This window comes from Anolis sagrei, chromosome 11 (genome assembly GCF_037176765.1).
Source record: "Anolis sagrei isolate rAnoSag1 chromosome 11, rAnoSag1.mat, whole genome shotgun sequence".
In the NCBI taxonomy this organism is placed as follows: domain Eukaryota; kingdom Metazoa; phylum Chordata; class Lepidosauria; order Squamata; family Dactyloidae; genus Anolis; species Anolis sagrei.
Genome location: NC_090031.1, coordinates 16,833,657 through 16,858,898, shown reverse-complemented (window position 1 = coordinate 16,858,898; position 25,242 = coordinate 16,833,657). Strand labels below are relative to the sequence as shown.

Here is a 25,242-nt window from a genome sequence, read left to right as displayed (position 1 = left end):
CAAGAGCTGGCCTGTAGGGGGCGCGCCAGGGTAATAATAATAAATAATCCCGCAAAGCATGCTGGGAAGTGTAGTCTGATCCTTTTGTTGCCCTCCACGTGGTTGAGTCCAAGAGAAAGGACGAAGGGGATTGTTGGGTTTTGGGAGGGGGGATCTCCTTTAACCAGTTTCCCCAATTGGAAGAGAGTGGATCCCAGTTACACTGTGGAATTGATACAATTTATCTTTTATTATATATATATGTGTGTGTATAAATTTATATATATATATATATATATATATATATATATATATATATATATATATTCCAGCAATCCTACACACACAGACATATATATATAATTTATAGTATCTATCTATCTATCTATCTATCTATATATATATTTGTTATTAATGTATATAATATGTTATTGTATAAGTGTATATATATTGTGTGTATGCATATTAATTATATAATACATTATTGTCTAAGTTAAATAGATAAATATAAATATAATTTATATTTTATATAATATACAATAATATATTATATAATTTATATATAAATAGTGTGTATGTATACATATTAATTATATAATACGTTATTGTCTAAGTTTATTATATATATATATATGTAATGTACAATTCATATTATATATAATATACAATAATATATACAATATATATACTGTGTGTGTATATATATATATTGTGTATATGTAATTTATACTGTGTATATATAATTTATATTTATATATAATCATGTATGTATAGATTTATATGTGTTTGTGTATATATATATATATCTACATATATGAATATATATAGATAATAATTATGCACACACACCTATACATATATATACACTCACAATATACAAGATATTACATTACATTATTAATATTACATTCAATATACCAGCACTATTATTGGATAATATGTTTATATATATATTCATCTATATTTGTTATTAATGTATATAATATCTTATTCTATAAGTTAATAATAACATATGGTATGTATATGTGAATATAGTGTGTGTATGTATACTTTATATATTGTCATGTATGTATATATTTATATACATAAATACATAATACTATATACATAAATACTTAATACTATAATGTAATACAATAATGTGTATTATATTATAGATTTATAGGTGTATTATATGTGTGTATATATATAGATAGATATTATACACACACACATATACAAGATATTATAATATACAAGATATTATATTACATTAATATTACATTCAATATACCAGCACTATTATTGGATAATATGTGTGTATATTTTATATTATATATATATATATATATATATTCACATATACATACAATATATGTTATTACTAACTTATAGAATAACAGATTATATACATTAATAACACACACACACACATATATATTATTGTATAATTGTTATTGTATAAGTGTATATATATTGTGTGTGTACATATTAATTATATAATACATTATTGTCTAAGTTTATAATTATATAAATATATAATTTATATTTTATATAATATACAATAATATATTATATAATTTATATATAAATAGTATGTGTGTATATATATATATTAATTATATAATACGTTATTGACTAAGCTTATATATATAAATATGTAATATACAATTTATATATAATATACAAAAATATATACAATATATATATTGTGTATATGTAATTTATACATATACACAATATATTATGTTATTAATATATTAATATTAATATAATTAATATGTTATGTGTGTTATTAATGTATATAATCTGTTATTCTATAAGTTAGTAATAACACATATTGTATGTATATGTGAATAGATAGTGTTTATGTATACGTATTATATAATACATTATTGTATAAGTTTATAATATATTATATAATAATATATATACTGTATGCATATATTTTTGTGTATATATATAATTTATATTTATATATTATCATGTATATATAGATTTATATGTATATATATGTGTATATATTGTGATAATTATACACACACACATATATATATACACATACATACACAATATGCAATATATTATATCACATTATTAATATTACATACAATATACCAGCACTATTATTGGATAATATGTATATATATAAATAGATAATTTTAAATACATAATCTATAGTGGATATAATATCCTAGTGAGTCACCCAAATGGAGAGAGAGAGGAAAGAAGGAAAGAAAAAGAGTTTGAAAAGCAAATCCAGAAGTAAAGGAAGAGCAACTGGTGCAAAAGCAGGAAGAGGAGGAGGGAGGAGGGAGGAGGGAGGTCACAGGCAAGGGCTGGAGCGCGGCGCCTGGCTTACCCGGCAGGCTCTGTGGCGCAATGGATAGCGCATTGGACTTCTAGATCTCAATGGCAGGCGAAGTCATTCAAAGGTTGTGGGTTCGAGTCCCACCAGAGTCGCATTTTGAGAAATTGGTGAAACTCTCAAATCCGCATTTGAGAGGGAAAACTAGATATGGAGAAATTCGGATCAACGCTTGGAAGTTTCTAAAAGAGGGAAAAAAGTTTGGAAAAGTTTTTTTTCCTGAAGTTACAAGACTCTGCTCTCCTCCTTTGCTTTGACCATTCAGTTCCTTCCCATTTGGGAGGATTTGATGAAATATTGACTTTTGTTTAGCAACCAGAGAATAACATAAACATCCTATTAATTCCTAAGTTTTTGTAATGCTTCTCAGTTGTATTGAGAAATGGATTCTTCTCTATACACTTATCTCTGAGAAGAATTATATATATATAAGCATTATATAATGTAGTATATTGTAAGTTATAGTACATATATTATATAATATATTACATTATATAATATCTATAACATATTATATTATATATACAATATTATATATAATATTTTATATATATATGTTATAGATATTATATATATAATATATACATATTATACAATATATACATATTATATATACAATATTATTTATAATATTGTATATATATATAATATGTTATAGATATTATATTATATATACAATTATATATATTATTGTATATATATAATATGTTATAGATATTATATATACAATATATATATATTATACAATATATACATATTATATATATACAATATTATAAATAATATTGTATATATATAATATGTTATAGATATTATATTATATATACAATATTATATATAATTTTGTGTATATATATAATGTTATAGATATTATATATAATATTGTATATATATAATATGTTATAGATATAATGTAATATACTAATATTGTATATATAATATAGTATGTTATAGATATTATATTATATACACAATATTATATATAATATTGTATATAAATATGTTATAGGTATTATATTATATACACAATATTATATATAATATTTTATATATATATATATGTTATAGATATAATGTAATATACTAATATTGTATATATAATATAATGTTATAGATATTATATAATAATGTAATATATTATATATGCACTACAGCTCACAATATACTACATTATTATTATTATTATTATTATTATTATTATTATTATTTATTAACTTTATTTATACCCCGCAAAATCTCCCTGAAGGACTTATAATATGTTATAGATATAACGTAATATACTAATATTGTATATATAATATAATGTTATAGATATTATATAATAATGTAATACATTATATATGTACTACAGCTCACAATATACTACATTATTATTATTATTATTATTATTATTATTTATTAACTTTATTTATACCCCGCAAAATCTCCCCGAAGGACTTGATGCGGCTTATATAATGTTAATAGCATAACATATTATATATACAATATAATAAAATATCTATAATATCATATATATATATATAATATGTTATATATAATGTAATATAATAATATTGTATATACAATATAATATATATAATATTGTATATATATATACTATGTTATATATATAATGTAATATACTAATATTGTATATATAATATAAGATGTTATATATATTACATAATAATGTAATATATTATATATGTACTACAGCTTACTATATACTACATTATATAATGTTAATAGTATAACATATTATATTATATATACAATATAATATAATATATATAATATTGTATATATATAATCTTGTATATGTATAATGTAATATACTAATATTGTATATATAATATAAGATGTTATATATATTATATAACAATGTAATATATAATATATGTACTATAACTTACAATATAGTACATTATATAATGTTAATAGTATAATACACTGGTAGTGTATTATATATTTTAAAAGGTAAAGTTTTGCCCCTGACATTAAGTCCAGTCATGTCCGCGATAATATATTTAGTATAATATATATAGTACAATATACTGCTAGTATATTATATATTTTCTGGTATGCAAATATAGTACAATATAATAATATTATTATATTATATATACAATATTATATATATTGTATATAATATGTTATATATATATTGTAATATACTAATATTATAATATATATATAACATATTATATATATACAATATTATATTTATAATATTGCATATATATAATGTGTTTTATATATATAATGTAATATACTAATATTGTAGTATTAGTAAAACCACATTGAGTCGCCTGTTTGGGCTGAAAAATGCGGTATAGAAATAAAGCAAATAAATAATAAATAAATAAATAATTATATAGTAATGTTGTAATATATTATATAATATATGTACTATGACTTACGATGTACTACATTATATAATGCTAATAGTATAATATACTGCTAGTGTTTTATATATTTAAAAAGGTAAAGGTTTTCCCCCGACATTAAGTCCAGTCATGTCTGAGATTATATATTTAGTATAATATATATAGTATAATATACTGCTAGTTTATAATATATTTTGTGGTATGCAAATATAGTACAATATAATTATATTATTATATTATATATACAATATTATATATTTGAATACTATTGGGTTTTGAGGGGAATTGGCCTGGACATTTTGGGGTTGTAGGTACTGGGATGTATAGTTCACCTGCAATCAATGACAACTCTGAACTCCACCAAAGAGGGAATTGGACCAAACTTGGGAGACAGAGCTCCCATTATTTGCAAAAGGTACTGGATGTCTTTGGGAAAAATTCACCTGTGAACCCAAACGACGATAGATCTGGACCAAACTTGGCATGCATACCCAATAAGCCCAAATTGGAAGACTGGTGGGTGTTGAGGGGAATTGGCCTGGACATTTTGGAGTTGTAGGTACTGGGATGTATAGTTCACCTGCAATCAATGACAACTCTGAACTCCACCAAAGAAGGAATTGGACCAAACTTGGGATACAGAGCTCAGCAAAAGGTACGGGATGTCTTTGAAAAAAATTCACCTTGATTTGTGGGAGTTGTAGTTCACCTACATCCAGAGTGCACTATGAACCCAAACAATGATGGATTTGGGCCAAACTTGGCATGCATACGCGATATACCCAAATTGGAATACTGGTGGGGTTTGAGGGGAATTGGTCTGGACATTTTGGAGTTGTAGGTTCTGGGATGTATGGTTCACCTACAATCAGTGACAACTCTGAACTCCACCAAAGAGGGAATTGGACCAAACTTGGGACACAGAATCCCTATGATCTGCCTAAAGTACTGGATGTCTTTGGGAGAAATTCACCTTGATTTGGGCGAGTTGTAGTTCACCCACAATCCAAAGAGCACTGTGAACCCAAACGACGATAGATCTGGACCAAACTTGGCACACAGACCCAATATGCCGAGATCTGATCACTGGAGGGGTTTGAGAGAAAATGACCTTCCTTTCTGGAAATTACAGTTCACCCATAACCAGAGAAATGGTGACCTCCACCAATGATGGACCTGGACCAAGCTTGGCACACAGAACCCCTATGACTATCTCAACCTACTGGAGGGGTTGAGGGGACTGGTTCACCATGGTGGGAGTTGTAGTTTACTTACATCCAGAGAGGACACTAAACCCCACCAATGATACATCCAGAGCAAACTTGCCCAACATAACAAACTTTAAATCCTGATGGAGTTTTTCGGGGTTAACCTGGCATGATGGGAGTTGTAATTCACCCACAACCTTATGCATTGTGTACAATTACAAAATTGAGTTTTTCAAATGACCCAAGCCAGTCTAAAATATAAATATAGCTCGGTACTGCAAGCAAACCCACTTGGCAGATTTAAATAGAACCTGTAAATGGGACAAGAAACCAGTTCAGCCAGATTTTGCAGGCTAGGTTTGCAACCAAACGCCGCACGCAACTGAGCCTCTGTTTCTGGAGCTGTGAAACACCATCGTTGGTTATCCGGCTGTGAAGCAAATACAATAAAGTCGCTTTGGTCTCAAGACCAAATTGCTTTCAGACACCAAACACGAACCGAATATGGTAAAGTTCTGTATTGCCTCACCTGCTGAAAACTTCCCTATTTATGCCCTATTTTCATATGTTTATAGCAGAAGGTCACCAATTTATTACTGAAAACATGCCACAAAAGTATTTGAATTTTTCCACCTGAGGCACACCTGGGCTCCTGAGGGTCCCCCATCTCACAAACAAGGGACTCTCTTTCCCCCTCATCGATACTTCCCTTTATGGACCTTCCTATGAATAATATGAACTATGGACTGGCAGATGGCTTTGTTTTCGGAGGTTTGCCCAACAATGCTGTTTGCCCCCTGGCAGACCCCTGGCCATTTCCCTATCTGGAGATCAGTGGGCCTTAGGAAAGCCCTCACCTCCGCACTGATTAAATTTTACTGTATATTCATCAAAGAACAATCACTTCAGCCTTATCTTCATTGTTTTCCTGTTTGCTGGCCTGGAAAAATCTGGTCTTTCCTCACACATGCCACTCAAGGGACAATAGACTAGCCCCGTTTTGAGACTTTTCCTTTGTCTCGCAGGCCACATGGCATTTCCTTTTTTTCAAAACTCACTCATAGACTCTATTGCAGTGATTTTCAACCTTTCTAACACCGTGACCCCTAAATATGCTTCCTCGTGTTGTGGTGACCCCCAACCATAAAATTATTTTCGTTGCTCCTGCAGTGGCGCGATCTAGGCGAGAGAGGCTTCGTGCAAGGCTAGGCCCCGCACGAAGCCTCTCTTGCCTAGATCGCGCTCCCACCGGGCGGCAGCGGTGCAATCTAGGAGGGAGAGGCTTCGTGCAAGGCTAGGCCCCGCACGAAGCCTCTCTCGCCTAGATCGCGCTCCCGCCGGGCGGCAGCGGCGTGATCTAGGAGAGAGAGGCTTCGTGCAAGGCTACGCCCTGCACGAAGCCTCCCTCGCCTAACCAGCGTTCCTGCCAGCCGGCGGGATCGCAATCTAGGCGAGGGAGGTTTTGTGCAAGGCAGCCATTTTGAGGGGGCGGGGCCAACCGAGGCACCTTCACGACCCCCAGAAAATGGCCCAGCGACCCCCCTGGGGGTCACGACCCCCAGGTTGAGAACCGCTGCTCTATTGTGTTCCCTCATCCTGCCTCCCTCTCCCCTGATTTGCTGTCGCCACCAGGTGGCAGAGGTCTCCCCACTGGATCCTACGGACCACTGGAGCTTCCTGATTGGTCCAGAGGCGCTGGGAGTGGGAGGGCTGCCTCCCAGCTGTTCGGCCATCGCCCAATCATGTCGGGGAACAACAGGGAAGCTGGGGTGGGGAGTTTGAACTCTGCAACTTTGAATTTGCTATAAATATGACTGTATTGGTGTACTCCCCTCATGCTTAGCTTTGGCGAATGATTGCAGCTTTGCATCCGTTCCAGCTGAATCGCATTAAACCTCGATGGCATTTCTTCAACTGGTGATACTTTTCATTGGGAAATCAGGAAAAAATATGGGATGCTTCTCTGTCTCACCAGGGAAAAAGAACTCTTTGATGAGTCTAATTGGTCTCTGCCTCCTGGCAAAGACCCTAAATTTTAGCTCTGTAATAGGAGGTTTGGCCCAATTCCGTCGTTGGTGGGGTTCAGAATGCTCTTTGATTGTAGGTGAACTATAAATCCCAGTAACTACAAATCCCAAATGTCAAGGTCTATTTGCCCCAAACTCCATCTGTGTTCACATTTGGGCATATGGAATATTTGTGCCAAGTTTGGTCCAGATCCATCGTTGTTTATGCTCACAGTGATCTCTGGATGTAGGCGAACTACAACTCCTGAACTCAAGGTCAATGCCCACCAAACCCTTCTAGTGTTTTCCGTTGGTCATGGGAATCCTGTATGCCAAGTTTGGTTCAATTCCATAATTGAGAGTATAAATAAAGTTTTATTATTATTATTATTGACCAACCGTCTGCGCAGGGTTCCATACTTCCCACTTTAACAACACAACCATTCGGTGCTAAGGCTTCCCGCCAAAATGTAATTGTAGAGGAGAGTCTACTGAACAAGACAGTACCTGCCTCATACCAGTACTGCCATCTGTTGAGGAGTTATGAAGGTGGAGGCATTACTTTTCATTCAACCCTCGTATGTATATTGCGTTCTGAGGGTGAGGCAATTGCTTGCTATCTCTGCTTTGCTTTGCAATCTCTCTTGATTGGCTGCCTCTCCCCCTTCCACACTCCATCATTGCCAGGAGGCGGGATTAGAACGCCGCCCTGGGCAACAGCAACTGTGCTGTCACGCGCTGGGCCTGTAATAATTGTCTTTTGAACAGGACATGCACTTTGTGCCCAGCAGGAAGCCAGGGTGCCTTGATAGAGAGGCCCTAAGGATTTCCCTCTGGAAGAGTCTTTAGAGGCTTGAAAGGTTTAACAAAGTCCTTTATTATTGAACAAATTAAACAAATACTGCGTTGTTGTAGGTTTTTTCGGGCTATATGGCCATGGTCTAGAGGCATTTTCTCCTGACGTTTCGCCTGCATCTATGGCAAGCATCCTCAGAGGTAGTGAGGTCTGTTGGAAGTAGAATATATATATATATATATATATATATATATATATATATATATATATATATGTATATGCTCTGTGCATAATGAGTACCTTAAAAACAAAAGAACCAATGAATGAAATCACACCAAATTTGGCAGCAAAACGTCTCACAACACAAGGAGTGACCATCACTCCAAAAATTATGATTTTGTCATTTGGGAGTTGTAGTTGCTGGGATTTATAGTTCACCTACAATCAAAGAGCATTCTGAACTCCATCAAGGATGGAATTGAACCAAACTTGGCACACAGGACTCCCATGACCAGCAGAAAATACTGGAAGGGTTTGTTGGGCATTGGCCTTGAGTTTGGGAGTCATAGTTCACCTACATCCAGAGACTACTGTAGACTCAAACAATGATGGATCTCGACCAAACTTGGCACAAATATTCCATATGCCCAAATATGAACATAGATGGAGTTTGGAAGAAATAGACCTTGACATTTGGGAGTTGTAGCTGCTGGGATTTATAGTTCACCTATAATCAAAGAGTGTTCTGAACCCCACCAACGACAGAATGGGGCCAAACTTCCCACACAGAATCCCCATGACCAACGGAAAATACTTAAGGCTATCTAGTCCAACTCCTTTCACCAGGGCAAGAAAACATAATCAAAGCCCTCCTGATGAAGAGCCATCCGGCCATAGATATAGATAGATATAATTCACACATAGAAAGATATAGTATCATAGCTTTGAAAGGGACCCCTGAAGAAGGACAATGATATGTTGCATGTTCGAGTGGGCAAACTAGACACTCTCCACATCAACATTGAGAAAGAAACAGCAAGAAATACTGTTTACCCACAAGCAGAAAGAAATTACATATATTAGAAACCAACACTTTCTCATTACTTTATTTTCCAGACCAACAGACTGGGCCACAGCAACGCGTGGCAGGAGACAGCTAGTGGGTTTATATATCTGTGGAATGACTAGGGTGGGACAAAGGACTCTTGTCTGTTGGAGCTAGGTGTGAATGTTTCAACTGGCCATCTTGATTAGCATTTAATGGCTTTGAAGTGCCTGGGGGAATCTTTCTTTGAGAGGTGATTTGATGTGCCTGATTGTTTCCTCTCTGTTGTTTTGCTGTTGTAATTTTTGAGTTTTTTAATACTGGTAGCCAGATTTTGTTCATTTTCATGGTTTCTTCCTTTCTGTTGAAATTGTCCACATGCTTGTGGATTTCAGTGGCTTCTCTGTGTAGTCTGGCATGGTTGCGAGAGTGGTCCACCATTTCTGTGTTCTCAAATAATATGCTGTGTCCAGGTTGGTTCATTAGGTGCTCTGCTCTGGCTGACTTCTCTGGTTGAATTAGTCTGCAGTGCCTTTCATGTTCCTTGATGCGTGTCTGGGCCCTGCTGCGTTTGGGGGTCCCTATGTAGACTTGTCCACAGCTGCATGGGATACGGTAGACTCCTGCAGAGGTGAGAGGATCCCTCTTGTCCTTTGCTAAACGTAGCATTTGTTGGATTTTCTTACAACAGCAAAACAACAAAGAGTAAACAATCAGGCACATCAAATCAGCTCTCAACAAAAGATTCCCCCAGGCACTTCCAAGCCATTAAATGCTAATCAAGGTGGTCAGTTGAAACATTCACACCTAGCTCTAGCAGACAAAAGTCCTTTGTCCCACCCTGGTCATTCCACAGATATATAAACCCATTTTCCTACTTCCAACAGACCTCACTACCTCTGAGGATGCTTGCATAGATGCAGGCGAAACGTCAGGAGAAAATGCCTCTAGACCATGGCCATATAGCCCGAAAAAACCTACAACAACCCAGTGATTCCGGCCATGAAAGCCTTCGACAATACATAAAACAAATACTTCTTCAGTCTTCAACGACAATCATACAAATGACTGGTGGCTTTCTTTATCTTGTCCACAAGGGACAGGCAACTGGCTTTGAGAACTGGCTTTGAGCGACTAAAATGATAAAAGGTCTGGAGAACAAGCCCTATGAGGAGCGGCTTAAGGAGCTGGGCATGTTTAGCCTGAAGAAGAGAAGGCTGAGAGGGGATATGATAGCCATGTATAAATATGTGAGAGGAAGCCACAGGGAGGAGGGAGCAAGCTTGTTTTCTGCTTCCCTGGAGACTAGGATGCGGAACAATGGCTTCAAACTACAAGGGAGGAGATTCCATCTGAACATGAGGAAGAACTTCCTGACTGTGAGAGCCGTTCAGCAGTGGAACTCTCTGCCCCGGAGTGTGGTGGAGGCTCCTTCTTTGGAAACTTTTAAACAGAGGCTGGATGGCCATCTGTCAGGGGTGATTTGAATGCAATATTCCTGCTTCTTGGCAGGGGGTTGGACTGGATGGCCCATGAGGTCTCTTCCAACTCTTTGTTTGAAAGGAAAACTCTTTTTTAACCTCTCCCAAGCAATCTACTATCTAGGCTTTGCTGATGTGGGTCCTACTACCGGTTCCAAACTACATCTTGGGTCCCGAGTAGACCTACCAGTCAAGGCTTTGTAGATTCTCCAGCTGGAGTTTTTTGGTTCTGTAAAACTGTTTCTCCCGAAACTGTAGGAAATTAAGCTTTTCTGCAAGTGGAGCTGGTCCATGTACTGTAGCTTAATTTCCTTCTGTAAGACTGAACTAAAAATGGCTCCCTCTCCTCCCAGGGCCCTGGGGAAAGGGGCGGAACCAAAACGTAACAATGATTGATGGGACATTGGCCCTATAATTGCAAACCAAGGGAAGTCACTTTTGCAGAATGCCTGAAACCTTGGAATGCATGCAGACTTTTAATAGAAAGAAAATGAAGCTGGAGCTCCTGGTACAGCCGTATCAGCACGGCAACCAGTCATAAACCGGGAGCCAAAAACCCGCAAAACAGCGAGTCCGCAGAAAGCGAACCACGAAGTAGCAAGGGAACACTGTACTCCACTTGCTTGACCACCATCAGGTCATCTAAAATGTCAATAGGCGAAAGGAAAAAAGGAGAAAACGCTGCTCGAAGACGTTGGTGGTACAGCTTAGAAAGCACACCACACTCCAATGATTCCGGCCGTGAAAACCTTTGACAATACAGACTTCATTGCTTATAATACGACCGCCTCTTACGGGGCAGCGGACATGACCAATGTCTGAACGATTTAGCAGGATACACCACTGATCCAACACAGGATCTGCTCCATTTCTAACCAAGTCTGTGGTTTGTTCCCGGGCTCAGACTTTCACCGCCGGCAGCGGCAAGATGCCCATTTCATTGCGAAGGGATTCCACCGGCTGCTCCCAGCGCTCTTCATAATAGAAGTTCAAGAAGCATCGGGCACTGTTTCCGCTCCTGACGGCCCACGGGACGAGCTCTGTGACCAGGAGCTTCAGTTTCCTGGATGGAGGGATAAGGAAGGAAAGAGCATCAGAGGAAGGAAAGGTCTGCACGCCTGCTCCGGCCAAACCCTTGGCTTGGTTTCGTCCCTTCTCACTCACCGCTCCCGGCGCCGGCCATTGCCAACCAAAGCAATAAGACTATCAATAATCAACTGGTTTTTTTGCCCACTTTTCCCTAAAAAATCCATAACACAGGCTGTTCCTTTCGCTATGGTTTTAAAAACTCTATTACAAAAACATTCTGGGTTTCCAAAGCTATTCGGAACTTCAGTTTGGCATTGCTTTACTGTTTTGTAAAGCTATATGCATGTATTTGCCCACTTGCTTTCCTTCCTTTCTTTCTGTGTTTCTTTCTCATTTCCTCCTCTTTCCTTTCTCTTCTTTCTTTCCTTCTGTCCTTTTTCTTTCTTCGCTCCGGCCTTCCTTCTTGCTTTCCTTTTTCCTTCCTTCCTTTTTCTTTCCTTCCGTCCTCCTTTTTCTTTCTTTCCTCCCACCTTCCTTCTCACTTTCCCTTTCCTTTCCTTCCTTTTTCTTTCCTTCTTTTCCTTTCTTCTCTCCCACCTTCTCATTTTTCTTTTCCTTTCCTTCCTTTTCCTTTCATTCCTTCCTCCTTTTTCTTTCTTCTCGCCCACCTTCCTTCTCACTTTCCTTTATTTTCCTTCCTTTTTCTTTCCTTTCTTTTCCTTTCTTCCCTCCAGCCTTTTTTCTCACTTTCTTTTTTCCACTTCCTTTTTCTTTCTTTCTTCCCTCCTTTTTCTTTCTTCCCTCCTTCCTTCTCGCTTTCTTTTTCCTTCCCTCCTTTTTCTTTCTTTGCTCCTGCCTTCCTTCTCACTTTCCTTTTTCCTTCCTTCTGTCCTCCTTTTTCTTTCTTTGCTCCCGCCTTCCTTCTCGCTTTCCATTTTCCTTCCTTTTTCTTTCCTTTCGTCCTCCCTTTTTCTTGCTTTCCTCCTGCCTTCCTTCTCACTTTCCTTTTGCTTTCCTTCCTTTTTCTTTCCATCTGTCTTCCTTTTTCTTTCTTCCCCCGCCTTCCTTCTCACTTTCCTTTTTCCTTCTTTCCGTTTTCTTTCCTTCCTTCCTCCTTTTTTTCGCCGCTCCAACCTTCCTTCTCACTTTCCTTTTCCTTTCCTTCCTTTCTCCTTTTTCTTTCTTCTCTCTCACCTTCCTTCTCACTTTCCTTTTCCTTTCCTTTCTTTTTCTTTCCCTTCCTCCTCCTTTTTCTTTCTTCTCTCCCGCCTTCCTTCTCATTTTTCTTTCCTTCCTTTTTCTTTCTTCCCTTCAGCCTTCTTTCTCACTTTCTTTTTTCTTTCCTTCCTTTTTCTTTCCTTCCTTTTTCTTTATTCCCTCCAGCCTTCCTTCTCGTTTTCCTTTTTTCTTCTTTTCTTTCTTCACTTCAGTCTTCCTTTTTTATTTTCTTTTTTCTTCCTTCCCTTTTTTCTTTCCCCTAGCCTTTCTTCTCATTTTCTTTTTTCTCTTCCTTTTTCTTTCCTTCTCTCCCTCCTTTTTCTTTCTTCCCTCCAGCCTTCCTTCTCATGTCCTTTTTCCTTCCTTTCTTTTCCTTTCCTTCCTTACCTCATATCTTTCTTTTCTATTCCTTCTTTATTGCGTGTCCACCATTCTCCCTTCTCCTTTTTGCCTTTCTTGTTTTCTTTCCATCTCTTTCATACTTTTCTTCCTTCCCCTCATTTCTTTCCCGTTCCCTTTCTCTTCCTTCCTTATTCCACTTCCTCCCTTTCTTCCTTCTTCCTATCCTTTTTCCTTCCTTCTTCTTTCCTCCCTTCCCACATATCTTTCCCCTTTTCTTTCTCTTCCATCCTTCCTTCTTTATTCTGCTTCCTCCCATCCTTATTTCTCCTTTCCCTTCCTTCCTTCTCATATAAATGTCAAAAAGGAGCCCCCGGTGGCACAGTGGGTTAAAGCCCTGTGCCGGCAGGACTGAAGACCGACAGGTCGCAGTTTCAAATCCACGGAGAGGCAGATGAGCTCCCTCTATCAGCTCCAGCTCCTCATGCGGGGACATGAGAGAAGCCTCCCACAAGGACGATAAAAACATCAAATCATCCAGACATCCCCTGGGCAACGTCCTTGCAGACGGCTAATTCTCTCAAACCAGAAGCGACTTGCAGTTTCTCAAGTTGCTCCTGACATGACCAAAAAAAGACAGATAGACATAATTTGCCTACACACACACACACATATATATACTAGCTATCCCCTGCCACGTTTTGCTGTGGTCCAGTCTGTGTATATGTGTTTTGTCTGTGTATATATGTGTATATGTGTGTTTGAGTATATATGTGTGCTTTTGCGCATATATTGTAATGTATTTTTTGGGAGGGGGGGGTTGCTTTTTAAGTCTCTTTTGCTGTGTTTTTCAGTGTTTTATGAGTGATGGTCACTCGTTGGCCTGATAGGTGTATTGTGTCCAAATATGGTGTCAATTCACTCAGTGGTTTTTGAGTTATGTTAATCCTGCAAACGAACATTACATTTTTATTTATATAGATACTACACATCCTGACACGCATTGCTGTGGCCCAGTCTGTGTATGTGTGTTTTGTGTGTGTATATTTTTGTGTATATATGTGTGTTTGTTTATCCCTGTGTGTGTGTATATATAAATATATGTATATGTATATATATGCATGTTTGCACATGCATTGCAATGCATTTTTTATTTTTATTTTTGTCGTTTTAAGTGTCTTCCACTGTGTTTTTCATTGTTTTTATGGGTGAGGGTCACTCGTTGGACTGTTAGGTGTATAGTGTCCAAATTTGGTGTCAATTCGCCCAGTGGTTTTTGAGTTATGTTAATCCCACGAACTAACATTACATTTGTATTGATATAGATATATAATAATACTAATACTAATAATAATAATAATAATAACTTTATTTGTACCCCGCTACCATCTCCCCAAGGGACTCGGTGCGGCTTACATGAGGCCGAGCCCACAATACGACAATAAAAACAATAGCAACAGTAATACAAAACAATAAATAAACTCATAAGCAGAAAATAAGCAATAAACATTAACAATAACACGACGACATTTAAAAACCTATGGCTGGGCCAAATGTAATAATTAAAATTTTAAAAAATAATGCTGGGCATGACCAGGTGACGTATAACTAGGATAGAAATTTTGGAGAGGGATGAAATGTGCAGACAATCCTAGATCATTAATAAAGTGCATTTAGGGACATATTGCTGGGAGTTTCCTTATTCTGGGAAGGCACACTAAAAGAGTTTGTTTTGTATGGGAATGTATACTTCCATCTGGAATTCATTTCATTGAAAGCAAGTGTGGTTTAGAAGTTTGTGTGTTGGACACGAGAGCTGGGTTCAAATCTGATCAAATTCTGCCAAGACAGATTTTAATGCAGGATCATCATAAGCAAGAAGGGACTTAAAGGCACGCAGCAGCAACAACAACAACAACAACAACAAATGGGGCTATTGGTTTGGAGAAACACCTTGACGCAAGTTGCATTTCCCAGCTTCTGGACGTACCGGGTGTTTAGACGGACAGGGCCAAACATGGCTCCCAGGATGCACATGGGCAGACCCGTCTGCACGGCCTCGAACCACTTCACTGTGATCTCCCCTGGGAAGAAACAACATGAAAAGCACATCCCTGTTACAAAATGGAGGCAGATCCTAGTTAACCATGTTATTTTTATTATTATTTCCCATCATATTTTACATTTGGACCCAGTTTTAGGACTCCGGGTAACTCATGAAGGTGTCTTTGCCTCTCAAAAGAGCAACCCTTTTCTGTCCAACCTCCCTTCCTCCCTTCTCTGCCTTTCAGCTTCTAAAACAGTTTTGTTTTCACACAGAGAATCAACCAAATCCTCCTCCGTTCTCCCAACTGGGGAATCACCATCACTCCTCTTCCCATTTCTCTCAAGCTTGATGCTGATACAGATGTGAGGAGAAAGGGCAAAACAAGGACTGACTCATCCCTGCTTCCCTCTCCACATGGCAGGACGAGGAGACTCGGCTCCGATTGCACAACACCCGTCCCATCCTCTGCAAATCCTGTTTCCCAACCATCTTGTAAATCCGGCTCAAACGCTTGCGATAACAGCTTGGGTTCGGGAAGTAGGCTAAAGGGGACGACAACACATACGTGCACCAAATGGGTAGGACGTCCAGCTCACCAAGCATGTTGGTCGGCATGCCGAGGAGAGTGTGCATGAGGTCGTGGACCTCGCGGTACCTCTGGATGACGTACGCCAGCTCTTCGTCGTCCACAAACCGGGCGGCCAGCCTCGTGTCCGGAGAGACTCCCTGCCAATCGGAAAGAAACATTCTGTATTCGTATGAACTATCACTCTGTATGTTAAAACATGTATCTATGTATATCAGGATGGGCCAAACTTTGGAGTTCAATTTTGGAGCATAACACCCGCGAAAAGTGAGGGAATACTGTAATACCAATCCTGTTCAGACTCACGTTATCGTCTAGGAAGCGGACATATTCCCGTCCAAAGGTCCCATCTGGGAGTGCCTGAAGCCCGGCGATATCCAGCGTGGAGAGACGGATACGAGGACGCTCCCTGCAATGTAAACACACCAACTGTCAGTTTTACACTGGGCTTGAATCTTCTCTGGGAGAGATAAAGCAGGGTCTAAACAGTAGTGTAGACTCATATAATCCATTTTAAAGCAGATATTGTGGATTATCTGCTTTGATAAACTGGATTATATAGCAGTGTAGACTCATATAATACAGTTCAAAGAAGATATTCTGGATTATCTGCTTTGATAAACTGGATTATATAGCAGTGTAGACTCATATAATCCAGTTCAAAGCAGATATTGCGGATTATCTGCTTGAAAAATTGTATTGTATAGCAGTGTAGACTCATATAATCCAGTTCAAAGTGGAGATTGTGGATTATCTGCTTTGATAAACTGGGTTCTATAGCAGTGTAGAATCAAATCTGCTTTGACAAGATGGGTTATATAGCAATGTAGACTCATACAATCCATTTCAAAGCAGATATTCTGGATTATCTGCTTTGATAAACTGGATTATATAGCAGTGTAGACTCCTATAATCCAGTTCAAAGCAGATATTGTGGATTATCTACTTTGATAAACTGGATTATATAGCAGTGTAGACTCCTATAATCCAGTTCAAAGCAGATATTGTGGATTATCTGCTTTGATAAACTGGATTATATAGCAGTGTAGACTCCTATAATCCAGTTCAAAGCAGATATTGTGGATTATCTGCTTTGATAAACTGGATTATATAGCAGTGTAGACTCCTATAATCCAGTTCAAAGCAGATATTGTGGATTATCTGCTTTGATAAACTGGATTATATAGCAGTGTAGACTCCTATAATCCAGTTCAAAGCAGATATTGTGGATTATCTGCTTTGATAAACTGGATCATATGGCAGTGTAGAAGGGGTCTGAGAGAAAGGGACATGGGAGCCATGTTTCAATATTTCAAAGGATGTCCCATTAAGGAGCAGCAAGCTTGCTTTCTGCTGCTCTGGAAACTAGGGGACCTTCCACACAGACATATGACTCAGAATATCAAGGCAGATAATCCACAATATCTGCACTGAACTGCACTGAACGGTCCATACTGCCTCCCCAAGTGACAGGATAGGGTTGCACAGTGGAAAAGTCTATTGAGAGACAACTAATCCACCTAAGGTGACCTTGACGGATCAAGAAAAACCAGTTGGCTCACTGTAGGATCCGATATCCCTCGGTGTCGTCCTTCATCCGCTGCCAGAGTTTTCGCAGAGCAAAGGAACCGGTCGTCTCTCCAAGGACAGCAACCATATCTGAGAAAGAGAGAATCATAAAGTTGGAAGAGACCACGTGGGCCACTCAGTCCAAACTCCTGTTTCTTGATGTTATGTATCAATAAACAACATAATAAATAATATATAATATGCTGCTAATAATAATAATAAGAGAACTGCAAAGACACAAGCCAGTCAAGGTGGTCCCAGTGGGGAATGGCACACTGGGCGCAGTGCCTAAAGACCTTGGCCTGCACTTAAAAACAATCGGCGCAGACAAAATTACCACCTGTCAGCTGCAAAAGGATCTGCACGCATTATTTGCCAATACATCACACAGTCCTAGACACTTGAGAAAGGTCCAACATGTGATCCTTGTTTGCTATATACTATTTTGTTGTGTATCAAATAATAATAATGTGGTCATACTTTTAATTATAAGCCACTTTGAGTCTCCTTTGTGAGAGATAATGCAGGGTGTCAATAAACATAATTATTGTCAATAAACAGTTGAAGACAGTTCCATCTTGTCTCCTGTGTGCTTTACTAATAATATAATATATTGTATATACATATAATATTTATAATATTATAATGTAATACAATATAATACTAATAATAATACAATATTATATTTATATATAATATAAACGTATTCTCCGAACGTATTCTCCCCTATGAACCATCTAGGTTGTTAAGATCGTCTGGAGGGGCCCTGCTCTCAGTCCTACCGGCCTCTCAGGCGCGTCTGGTGGGGACGAGGGACAGGGCCTTCTCAGTGGTGGCTCCTCGACTCTGGAACTCTCTCCCACTGGAGATCAGAACCGCCCCCTCCATTCTGTCATTCAGAAAACAGGTGAAAACCTGGCTATGGGGTTTGGCTTTCGATGAGTGAATCAATATTTCTGTGATCGGATACATGACGATGAATGATGGACAACGAATTCACTATGACGACTGACCATTGTTATTATGTGATTGCATTTTGCTGTTATAACGTTTTAATTGAATATGTTATATGATGTTTTTAATTATTGTTTTGTGATTTTATTGTTGGAATAATCCCGAGTCCCCCGATAGAGGGGAGAAGACCGGTATACAAAATTGCTAAATAAATAAATAAAATAAATATATTATATATTACATGTAATATTACTAATAATATTACAATACAATGGTGTAGTACAATATAGTAATATATTATACTGATATTATACTATGCTAATAATATAATATATTGTGTGTGTGTGTGCATATGTATGTATGTGTATGTGTGTGTGTGTGTGTGTGTGTGTATGTGTATATATATATATATATATATATATATATATATATATATATAGAGTAAGCCGCTCTGAGTCCCCTTCGGGGTGAGAAAAGCAGCATATAAATATCGTAAATACATAAATAATAAATAAATTATCATCATCATCATGCCTTGCCACAAGGTGCATCTATGCACCACTTGAACTCCCACAGCTCAACACTAAGGAGTCCTGGGAGTGATTGTTTTCCTTCTCTGCCAAAGACTGGTGCCTTGCCAAACTACAACTCCCAGAATTCCATAGCCTTGAGCCATGGAGCACTAACTATATATACATCCTGGCTCCCAGCAGCTGATGACAGGTCAGTCATATAATATTAGCCATGTTCCCAGTTTTGGATCCTTCTCAGAGCTGGAGAAAGGGGAAAGCAGGCCCGTCTCACCATGGCGGTAGGGGTTGTAGAGCGCCATGCAGGCCGAGCCAGCTGACAGCAAGCCTTTCTGCAGAAGGTTGGTGGGGATGTGGCCTGGATAGAGCGGGTAATACTTCTCTCCCATGGGGATCTCAGCAGCCGATTCGTGGCCGGAATGGCAGAGTTGGCATCTTGCCCCTTGGAAAAGACAATAAAACACATTGAAGGACAGTCAGTGAAAAGGCTGGCAGGCAGGGGAATGCAAATGGACTTGATCCATTGAAACCAATGAGATTCAAGCTAGCTATCCAATGCCTAAGCCAGTTGCTTCTTGCTAAGCCCAAAAAACTCACAGCAGCCCAACAATAGAATACTTAGCAAAAAGCATTCTGTTGTTGGGCTGCTGTGAGTTTTTCGGGCTGTATGGTCATGTTTCAGTAGCATTCTCTCCTGACATTTTGCCTGCATCTATGACTAATGGCATATTCGGAGTTTCTGTTGGAAGTGAGGCAAATGGAGCGCACATATTCCTGTGGAATAATGTCCAGGGTGGGAAAAAGAACCTTGTCCATTTGAAGCAAGTGTGAAAGTTGCAATTAGCCATCTCGATAAGTACTGAGTAGCTTTGCAGTTGCAAAGCCTGGCTGCTGTTGCTTGGGGTTTTCGCCCGATCCTGTTTGAACTGTGGCTGGGGCCTTCCAAACTACAAATCCCAGGACTCTTTGAGTCACGGGCATCTTATGCTGGTGCCTTCCAAACTACAAATCCCAGGTCTCTTTGAGCCACAAGCATCTTATGCTGGTGCCTTCCAAACTACAAATCCCAGGACTCTTTGAGTCACGGGCATCTTATGCTGGTGCCTTCCAAACTACAAATCCCAGGACTCTTTGAGCCACGGGCATCTTATGCTGGTGCCTTCCAAACTACAAATCCCAAGACTCTTTGAGCCACAGGCATCTTATGCTGGTGCCTTCCAAACTACAAATCCCAGGTCTCTTTGAGCCACGGGCATCTTATGCTGGTGCCTTCCAAACTACAAATCCCAGGTCTCTTTGAGCCACAGGCATCTTATGCTGGTGCCTTCCAAACTACAAATCCCAGGTCTCTTTGAGCCACAGGCATCTTATGCTGGTGCCTTCCAAACTACAAATCCCAGGTCTCTTTGAGCCACAGGCATCTTATGCTGGTGCCTTCCAAACTACAAATCCCAGGTCTCTTTGAGCCACAGGCATCTTATGCTGGTGCCTTCCAAACTACAAATCCCAGGTCTCTTTGAGCCACAGGCATCTTATGCTGGTGCCTTCCAAACTACAAATCCCAGGTCTCTTTGAGCCACGGGCATCTTATGGTGGTGCCTTCCAAACTACAAATCCCAGGTCTCTTTGAGCCACAAGCATCTTATGCTGGTGCCTTCCAAACTACAAATCCCAGGACCCTTTGAGCCACGGGCATTTTATGCTGGTGCCTTCCAAACTACAAATCCCAGGACCCTTTGAGCCACAGGGAGTTAAAGCGGTGTCAAACTGCATTGGTTTCACAATGGAGATCAAGGGTTCAAGAAGTGGGACACACACAGAGGGGGAAAGGAACAAGGCATTCTAGACTTGCCTATAATCCCAAGAGAATCAAGAATCCTTCTGGGGTGTTTTGCCCGCAGCATCTCCACCGGGATGGGTCGATTTAAGGCGAAATGAACACACGCCAACAAGAAACGTGTGGACGCTGGAAAGGCGTTCCTTTGCTGTAAATGGAACGCCTTCTTTTGCACTTCCTGGTTGAAGGCTTTGTTTTGGTGGAGCCCGAGCGCCACCTACTGGCCGTCTTTAGATTGCACCTGCCATATAGAATCCCTCCACTCACTTTGCCCCACTTCCTTTGTCCCAGTGCAATGGCATCATAGGAATAATAATAATAATAATAATAATAATAATAATAATAATAATAATAATAATAATAATAATAATAATAATAATAATAATAATAATAATCTTTATTTATACCCCACTACCATCTCCCCAAGGCACGATCATCAGCATAGATGAAACTCTCTGTCCCTTCTGGCAGTGGCTGGTCATTTGTGTAGATGTTGAGCATGGATGGAGCAAGCACGCTCCCCTGAGGCAGGCCGTTCTTCTGTTTCCGCCATCTGCTTCTCTGGCCCTGGAACTCAACAAAAAAGCTCCTGTTTTGTAGCAGGTTTCCTATGAGGCGGGTGAGGTGGTCGTCCTTTGTGATATTATACATTTTTCTCAGGAGGAGGCGGTGGTTGACGGTATCATAGGCTGCTGACAGGTCTATGAAGACAGCTCCTGCGATCTGCTGCCTTTCAAAGCCATCTTCTATGTGCTGAGTCAGGTTCAGCACTTGCGATGTGCAGCTTTTGCCTTTCCTGATGCCTTTGCCTATGCTGATGCCTTTGCCTATGCTGATGATCGTGCCATTACTGCTCAAGCAGGGAACTTTGAGATGGTAGAACAGAAGCTCTCCGAAGCTCTAGGTGCTCTTACTGCTTATGACAGGGAAAACCAGCTGATCCCTAACCCATCTAAAACACAGACATGTGCCTTTCATCTCAAGAACAGAGAAGCATCCCGAGCTCTGAAGATCACCTGGGAAGGAATCCCACTGGAGCATTGCAGCGCACCCAAATACCTGGGAGTCACCCTGGACCGTGCTCTTACCTACAAGAAGCACTGCCTGAACATCAAACAAAAAGTGGGTGCTAGAAATAATATCATACGAAAGCTGACTGGCACAACCTGGGGATCACAACCAGATACAGTGAAGACATCTGCCCTTGCGCTGTGCTACTCTGCTGCTGAGTATGCATGCCCAGTGTGGAACACATCTCACCACGCTAAAACAGCAGATGTGGCTCTTAATGAGACATGTCGCATTATCACAGGGTGTCTGCGCCCCACACCACTAGAGAAATTACACTGCTTAGCCGGTATTGCACCACCTGACATCCGCTGGGAAGTGGCAGCCAATAGTGAAAGGACCAAGGCAGAGACATCTCCAGCTCATCCCCTGTTTGGGTATCAGCCAGCACGTCAACGACTTAAATCAAGACATAGTTTTCTTAGATCTACAGAGACACTCGCTGGAACACCCCAGCAAGCGAGAATCCAAAAATGGCAGGCCCAAACCCAGCACCTCAATCCATGGGTGATACCAGATGAGAGACTCCCTCCTGGGCACACAGAAGAATGGGCGACTTGGAAGGCGCTGAACAGACTGCGCTCTGGCACCACGAGATACAGAGCCAATCTTAAGAAATGGGGCTACAAAGTGGAATCCACGGGAGAAGAGCAAACCACTGACCACCTGCTGCAATGCAACCTGAGTCCTGCCACATGCACCATGGAGGACCTTCTTGCGGCAACACCAGAGGCACTCCAAGTGGCCAGATACTGGTCAAAGGACATTTAAATACTACCAAATTTGCAAAATCTGTGTTTTTTTTTCTTTTCTTTTTCTTTTTAATTTGTGTGTTTGTTTTGCTCTGTTAGAACTGTAATACAATGGTATGGTTGCTGATGACACGATAAATAAATAAATAAATAAATAGGAGTTGTAGTTTTACAAGGCCTTTCACCTTCTCTGCCTCGCCAAACTACAAGTCACCAGGGGCCGTTCCACACAGACCTATATCCCAAACAACAAGGCAGAAAATCCCAAAATATCTGCTTTGAACTGGGTTATCTGATTCCACATACAGATAATGTGGGATTTTCTGCCTTGATATTCTGGGATATAGGACTGTGTAGAAGAGCCCCTGGATTCTATAATTATTAAGCTTTGGCAGTTAAAGTGGGAAGGAGGGGGTGTCAAAATGCATTAAATCTACAGTGTAGATGCATCCTGTCTCTTCATATCAGCAAAAAAACAAGCTTCAAATGTGTGAAGGTGGCTATTAATGTCACCAGGACTCCACACATGCACCATCTACACTGCGATATAAAATACAGATGATCTGCTTTGAACTGGATTAGATGGCAGTGTAGACTCATATACTCCAGTTCAAAGCAGACCGTGTGGATTGTTGTTGTTGTTGTTGTTGTGGGGTTGAATGAAAAGTAATGTCTCCATCTTCGTAACTCCTCAACAGATGGCAGAACTGGTATGCGGCAGGTACTGGCTTGTTCAGAAGGCGCTCCTCTACAGTTCCATTGAATGGTTGTGCGAAGTATGGAACCCTGCACAGATGGTCGGTCAATGCAACCTAAGCAACGTGCAGTCATTGAATTCTTGAAAGCAGAAGGTGTCACTCCAAAGAAGATTCACCAGAGAATGCAAGCTGTTTATGGTTTGTTTGTTTGTTTGTTTTTTGTCGTGTTAGGAGCGACTTGAGAAACTGCAAGTCGCTTCTGGTGTGAGAGAATTGGCCATCTGCAAGAACGTTGCCCAGGGGACGACTGGATGATTTGATGTTTTTATCATCCTTGGGAGGCTTCTCTCATGTCCCGCATGAGGAGCTGGAGCTGATAGAGGGAGCTCATCCACCTCTCCCCGGACTCGAACCTGCGACCTGTCGGTCTTCAGTCCTGCCGGCACAAGGGTTTAACCCACTGCGCCACCAAGGGCACCTTGTTTATGGTTATTGTGTTGATGTGAGTACTGTGTGTCGTTGGGCGAGTAAGTTTCAAGATGTTGAGATGGGAACATCTGACTTGTGTGACAAACAAAGAGTTTGATGTCCTGTGACAGCAACCACTGAGTTTCACAAGTAAAAGGTTGACGGGTTGATTCAGGACAATCGTCATATCACTCAGAGAGAAATTTCAAGCATAATAAGCATTTCACAAGAACGTGTGGGTCATATTATTGCTTTGCTTGGCTATTGGAAAATCTGTGCACGATGGGTACCCAGGAGAGATGCTAGTTGTGTCGACTTCTTCTATGACGGCTTTAGAAAACTTGTTCATCATTGCTCATGTATCCAATTGTCTGGTGACTGGGTTGTTGTAGGTTTTTTTGGGCTATATGGCCATGTTCTAGAAGCATGCTCTCCTGACGTTTCACCTATATCTATGGCCAGCATCCTCAGAGGTAGTGAGGATGTGTCTGGTGATTATGTGGAAAAGTGAGTTGGGTGGGAAAGTTTAAAGATGTCAACCTTTTGCTTGTGAAACTTGGTGGAAGAACTGCCTGATGATAAAAGCTGATCGGTAGTGCAATATGTACAAGGGTTGAATGAAAAGTAATGCCTCCACCTTTGTTACTTAGGTTTGGATTGGAATATTTTAATAAATCAAACGCACAAATTATCCTTAGAATGGGCTCTTTAACTACCACCATTCACTTTCCCACATAATCACCTAACAATTAGATACATTTCTGCCAACGATGAGCATATTTTTTGAAGCCATCACAGAAGCATCCTGGGTACCCATCATGCACAGATCTTCCTATAGCCAAGTAAAACAATAATGTGACCCATAAGTTCTTGTGAAATGCCGATTATGCTTTAAATTTCTCTCTGAGTGATACGACAA

General features: G+C 39.3%; 1 protein-coding gene and 1 non-coding gene across 2 annotated transcripts; one reads left to right on the top strand and one right to left on the bottom strand.

The window, feature by feature from the left end:
- The first annotated feature begins 2,326 nt into the window (after positions 1-2,326).
- On the top strand, positions 2,327-2,421 carry TRNAR-UCU (transfer RNA arginine (anticodon UCU)). The gene is made up of 2 exons: positions 2,327-2,363; positions 2,386-2,421. It is a non-coding gene; the product is annotated as a tRNA-Arg (tRNA).
- Positions 2,422-11,685: 9,264 nt separating this feature from the next.
- On the bottom strand, positions 11,686-21,492 carry COQ4 (coenzyme Q4). The gene is made up of 7 exons (XM_060757167.2): positions 21,353-21,492; positions 19,775-19,942; positions 18,010-18,106; positions 16,754-16,856; positions 16,458-16,587; positions 15,805-15,898; positions 11,686-12,291 (listed from the first exon to the last, which is right to left on the bottom strand). The coding sequence occupies exons 1-7, from the start codon at positions 21,402-21,404 to the stop codon at positions 12,129-12,131; spliced, it is 807 nt and encodes a 268-aa protein (XP_060613150.2). The 5' UTR covers positions 21,405-21,492; the 3' UTR covers positions 11,686-12,128.
- Between the last annotated feature and the right edge of the window lie 3,750 nt (positions 21,493-25,242).

Excerpts from the sequence above, each read along its gene's own strand:
- COQ4 (XM_060757167.2), bottom strand. The coding sequence starts at position 21,404 with ATGCTGCGGGCAAAACACCCCAGAAGGATTCTTGATTCTCTTGGGATT. Across the intron at positions 18,107-19,774 it reads CTACAACCCCTACCGCCATG|ATATGGTTGCTGTCCTTGGA; the intron begins GTGAGACGGGCC and ends TCTCTTTCTCAG. Across the intron at positions 12,292-15,804 it reads CCTGTCCGTCTAAACACCCG|GAAACTGAAGCTCCTGGTCA; the intron begins GTACGTCCAGAA and ends CCCTCCATCCAG.